Below are 5,590 nucleotides of genomic sequence, written 5' to 3' on the forward strand. Positions count from 1 at the left end.
CTTAATTGTATGTGTGTGATGTCATCTTTCAGTGTATCACCATTTAAAACTCCGCCAAGTTGATCATTTGGCAGAGCTGAGAATACTGCTGGTCCTACATGGGCTGTCACCACCTTCGGTTTGTGAGAAATTTCAGGAAAATTTGCTTTCATTCAGAATTGGAACAAAAGCAAATTTCAAAATACCTAACTGTCTTGTGAAACCTCAAAGTTTCAGCCAGCTCTAGTTGTGAGCATGATCCTGGAAGGAAGAAAGAGGCAGGGCTTTCTTTTGGATGCAGTACTTGGTGGAGAGAGAGGCCATGTCTACACTAAAGACCTTACAGCAGCACAGCTGTACCAGGAAAGATCTGTCCTGTCAACATAATTAAACCACCTCCAACAAATGGCAGTAGCTAGGGCGGTGAAAGAAGCACTCCTGCCACCATAGCACTCTCCATACCAGTGTTTGTCGGTGTAACACATGTTGCTCAGGGGTGTTTTTTTTTTTTCACAACCCTGAGCTACATAAGTTATACTGACAAAAGTGCTAGTGTAGACATGGCATTTGATTTCAGAATAAGGAAACTGCTTGCAGTTGTTTGTTTCTGCTGTGTTCATGGAGACAGGCCTGTGTGGCCATTCTTTGGAAATGAATGGGATTGCATCAAGGAAATTATGACTCAAATAATCAGTTTCTTCACCTAAAATCTCTTTAGACAGCCTTTTCAATACCTTCAGCCAAGGCCATGGGGCATGCTGAAGACAGGGACTGAGACCTTGAACTTGTTTAAATTCTATAGCAGGGGTTCTCAAACTTGGGATCGGGATTCCTCAGTTGGTCATGAAGTTATTACATAGGGGCTCATGAGCTGTCAGCCTTCACCCCAAACCCCACTTTGCCTCCAGCATTTATAATGGTGTTAAATATATAAACAGGTGTTTTTAATTTATAAGAGGGGTTGCACTCAGAGGCTTGCTGTGTGAAAGGGGTCGCCAGTACTATAGTTTGAGAACCTATAGTGGGTTTATAGGGAGCTAGTGTAGGGCTTGCGGGACAGGGTTTGATGTGTTCACGGTAGCTTGTTTCTGAGGCGACACACTGAAGCATTTTGTACTAGCTGGAGTATCCTAGGTGCTAAAGGCTTCAGGCCCAGTATATTTCCTGGTTCCTGCTTTGTAACATGCAGGAAAATAACCTGCTAGCAAAGAGATGTGGAATTTCCTCATTCACCAGAGCTTAGTGGGGGAATCAGGACTGCTGGGTTCTGTGCTGACTGAATTATTTATACCAAAGCAGGAGGGGATTGCACTATTTGGCAGTGCTGCAGCTTTGCTGCTTATTTTTATTTAATCAAATCCCAGCCACAGGGCTGTGTGCAGTAATGTATCCAAGAGTGGTTTGTTCTGGTGTTTTAACCACCTATCCAGGTTGTGCAGCACACTCTGAAGATGGGGAGCACTGAACATGTTCAGGATTGTCCCATCAGCCTGTTCCCAGCTGGAGCCAGAGGTACATAGGTCCCTGCTCCCATGCTGGTCATATAGGCAGTGGGGCTAGGATCATGGGAACAGGGAAATCTGACCAACATATGGGAGCCGCCAGGCTGTGCCAGTTCTCACAGCCCCACACAGGGTGACCAGACAGTAAATGTGAAAATCGAGATGGGGTGGGGGGTAATAGGAGCCTATATAAGAAAAAGACCCAGAAATTGGGACTGTCCCTATAAAACCAGGACATCTGGTCACCCTAAGCTCTTCTGGCCTGCCCTCTGATCTCCTCAAATACCACTAGGCTTCTTCTCCCACACCCAGCTTCACCTCTGTCTGTTCTTCTATTGCTGTATGCATCTGTCTGTCTATCCCCATAAACACCTGGCTATATATTTATCTATCCCCGTACACACCTCTCTCCATAGAGGCCAACAGATGAATTGATCTCAGTTTAGTGACTGACACTGGAATGTGTGTGGTCTTAGCTAGGGAATTCGAAAACATTTCCCAGTAAGCAACTGGGGATTTATGTAAACACAATGAAGCAGTCACATGGGCGCAGTTGAGGATCAGGAAAGGCAAAGGGGCCCTTCACCATGCTAAACCAAGAAGTGTATTGTATTTTACAGTTCCTTGTGTGCAAAGGGTCACTTTTCACCCCCTGCTGTGGGGATGAGCCTGCCCTCCCTGAGATGGCCAGGATGACTCCATCTTCCCTCAGGGTCTCATTGTAGATAGTAGTTGCTTCAGAGTTAATGTGACAAGGGGGCCATAATAGATAGAAACAGGCTCCAGGGAGATGGATGAACAGAAAGGGGAACAGAATCCAGGATCCTTGACTTCCAGCCCTTCCCACAACCAGGAATAGAACCCAGACATCCTGACTCCCAGCCCCTCCCAGAGTTGGGAATGGAATCCAAGAGCCCTGATACTCAGACCTCCCCCCCCCCTTGTCATTAGAATCCCCACTCCCATCCCAGAGCGAGGGATAGAACCCAGGAGTCCTGACTCTCTCAGGTGCCCCTGCCCCCCGCCATCCTACTGTCTTCTCTAAATAAAATTTGTGACCCTTTTGTCATTGGACCGTCAGACAGCTTTATTCAGGAAAACCTGCTCCCAGTGCCTAAAGGTGCAATCCCAATAGGGGGACAACACGCCCCCACAGTCAATGACCCACTTTGGAGCTAGTTAAGAAGGAGAAGTAGGTGCTCACAGAGGATTTCAATGAGGTGCTAAATCTGCAGGAGACTGAGGTGACTGCAGTACACCCCATCTAGCAGGTCCAGGGCATCCCAAGGCGCTCCTTCATCTACTTCCCACATTGCATCCTTCCACCCACTGTGAGAGGTCATGGCCCTCACAGTGTTTCCTCCAGGCCAGCCTGAGAAGGGTAAACAGAGAGCAAGGTCAGCGAGATCAACTGGCATTGAGAGCAGTGCTGCAGCATGGGGATGGGTCATCCAGTGCTGAGATGTAGCTGCCTCTGAGCAGGGCAGCTGGGTAGCAGCTACAGAGACACTATGCAGGGCTCACTCACCAAGCGCTGAGATGCAGCTGCCTTTTGGGTGGGGCAGCAAGGTTACACCACACAGTGAAAATGTGGGGGGATAGCTCACATAGTGCTGAGCAGTAGTTGCCTCTGGGGTGGAGCATTTGGGTAACAGAAGCACTGCACAAGGATTACTTGTCCAGTGTTGAGATGCCGCGGCCTATGGGCAAGACAGCATGGTAACAGCCTTGTTGCTCTGTAGAGTTTTGTCTTTTGTTGGGTTGTATAAAGAGTACTGAGCTACATTGTACGTTTTCTTTACACTGCAGTGTTTTGTGGGGTTGTCTGGTGTACTGCATTGTGTAGCGCCTTGTTGCACTAAATAGTGCTGCAATAGCATTGTGTTTCATTGCATATATTATGTTGCCACATGTAGTTCCATGTTGCAGCAGTACATATATCAATTTGTGTAGTGCTGTGCAGCTCTGTGTTGTGCAGTTCCATCTTGCATGCTGTAGAGCTGGGCTGGCAGTATAGTGTCACGTTACACTGTGCTGCATAGTTTGCCATGCACTGCTATACTGGCACTCCACCCACACCCTTACACCAGCTCCCCCTTACCAGGCCCCCATGCCCCTTGGCTTTTGCACAATCTGCATGGCACACACGATGTCATCGTTGATGTTACTGGTCAGCAAATCTGGGGTGGGGGAGGAGAAGAGAGTGAGGATAGAGCATATCCCTTGGTAGCTCAACACCATAGCCTAGGAGCCCTGGTCTTCCTAGCAGGCGATATCATCCTTCAGCCAACCAACCCAGACCCCACTGTGCTGCCCTCTGCTGTTCACTGAAGGCAAAGGTGGCCTTCCATTCCAAAATGTCTCGGGCCTGATGCTGGTTCCCCTGACTACCAGGAAGGATCGCCCCCTACAGGGCCCCACCCTGCTCCCTGCCACACAGGTCTCTAGCACTGTGCCATGGCCCAGGGGTCAGCACTGGGGTCAGAGAGGGTTACTCACCACTGCAGTGCATGTGACAGAGGTTCCGGGTAGAGCTCCTGTAGTCATCGCACCACTGGCGGCTGTTGATCTGGAAGATGCCATTGTCAGTGCTGCCATCAGCTTCATGGTCCACCATGTCCGTGTTGAACCGACTTTCATGGAACGCCATGCACAGCCCTGGTGTAGGATTTAGTAATGCACACAGCCCTGAAGGGAGGGTGGGGGTAGAGATCCGCACAGAGCCCCACAGGGAGGTGGGGAAGGGGGAGGGATACTCACAGAGCTCACAGGGTGGGCTGGAGGAAGGATATACACAGAGACTCATGGCGAAGGGTATGCACACAGCTCTATGGGGGCGGTGGGGGTAGGGAAGGGATCTGCACAGAGCCCCATGGAGGGGTGGGGCTAGGGATACTTACAGAGCCCCGCGGGGAGGGCAGGGAGGAGGGATACATACAGATCCCCATGGGGAGGGCTGGGAGAGGCGTATGCACAGAGCCCCATGGGTAGGGCAGGGGGAGGGATACGCACAGAGCCCTACGGGAGATGGGGTGGCGGGGGGAGTAAGGTGACCAGATATCCCAATTTTATAGGGACAGTCCTGATATTTGGGGCTTTGTCTTATGTAGGCGTCTATTACCTCCCACCTGTCCCAGTTTTTCACACTTGCTGTCTGGTCACCCTAGGGGGCGGGATATGCACAGATCCCCATGGGGAGGGCTATGCACAGAGCCCCACAGGTGTGTAGCTGGAGGAATGGATGCACATAGAGTCCCATGGGGAGGTAGGGTGGGGATATGCACAGGGCCCCATGGGTGGGGCTGGGAGGATACTCACAAAGCCCCAAGGGAAAGTGGAAGGGAATATATGTACAGACCCATGAGGAGACCAGGAGATCACTCACAATCAGCCAGGTTGTAGCCTCGGAACCCATCCATCCCTGCCTGGTGCAGCACCTGCGCTAGCTCGCAGCGCCGGAAGATCTTCCCCATGTTCCCCACAAGGACACAGGCCAAGATGGATAGTAGCACAAGAGCTGCCATTCCTGCAGTGTGGCTGGAACTGGAGGCTGCACTCTAGGTGATGTCTGAACCAGGCCCAGCACAAGCTGCTTACACAAGGTGCACTGTGAAGGAAGTGGCGAGCAGTTGGGTTCGTGTCTGTTGTGGGACCTTACCCTTAACAAGGCAACCACAGTAATGAGAGCATGGAGTCTGTCTCCCCGCTCTGCTGGGCAGCCCTCAGACTAGGGGCCATGGCGAGGGCTCAGGGGACTGGCACAGGGGACTTGGCCCTCAGACTAGGGGCCAAGAGGGCTCAGGGGACCGGCACAGTGCGGAAGCTGATGGCCCCGGGGATCATAGAGTGTTGTCAGGGCTGCAGGGGTGCTGACGGCTGTCTTGCCCGCTTTGTGGGCCTCATTGGAATAGGAACTGTGGGATTTGGCCCCTTCCTGGATTCTTGGATCCCGATCCAGATAGCTGCTCACCGGAGTGGAGTGGAGAGTAGCAAAAAGTCCCTGAGTGCCAAAGTCAGGGCTGGTGTTCCAGAACCCCATGGGAGCTTGTGATATCATGGCTTCACTGCTTCTAGAACCTTCCCTGTTTGAGGCATGGGTCTGTTATCAC

The 5,590-nt window shown here is 51.3% G+C and overlaps 1 protein-coding gene across 1 annotated transcript; it reads right to left on the reverse strand.

The window, feature by feature from the left end:
• Positions 1-2,777: 2,777 nt before the first annotated feature.
• LOC127052630 (sperm acrosome membrane-associated protein 3-like) lies at positions 2,778-5,005 on the reverse strand. Its single transcript, XM_050956507.1, has 4 exons — positions 4,867-5,005; positions 3,981-4,139; positions 3,583-3,661; positions 2,778-2,853 (listed from the first exon to the last, which is right to left on the reverse strand). The coding sequence occupies exons 1-4, from the start codon at positions 5,003-5,005 to the stop codon at positions 2,778-2,780; spliced, it is 453 nt and encodes a 150-aa protein (XP_050812464.1).
• Between the last annotated feature and the right edge of the window lie 585 nt (positions 5,006-5,590).

Source organism: Gopherus flavomarginatus, chromosome 5, assembly GCF_025201925.1.
Source record: "Gopherus flavomarginatus isolate rGopFla2 chromosome 5, rGopFla2.mat.asm, whole genome shotgun sequence".
NCBI lineage: Eukaryota > Metazoa > Chordata > Testudines > Testudinidae > Gopherus > Gopherus flavomarginatus.

What these genes read in the sequence shown, in the direction of transcription:
- LOC127052630 (XM_050956507.1), bottom strand. Translation starts at nt 5,005, where the DNA reads ATGGCAGCTCTTGTGCTACTATCCATCTTGGCCTGTGTCCTTGTGGGG. An exon ending in AGGCTACAACCTGGCTGATT is followed by an intron (nt 4,140 to 4,866) that starts GTGAGTGATCTC and finishes ATCCTACACCAG; the next exon opens with GGCTGTGCATGGCGTTCCAT. An exon ending in CCAAGGGGCATGGGGGCCTG is followed by an intron (nt 2,854 to 3,582) that starts GTAAGGGGGAGC and finishes TACCCTTCTCAG; the next exon opens with GCTGGCCTGGAGGAAACACT.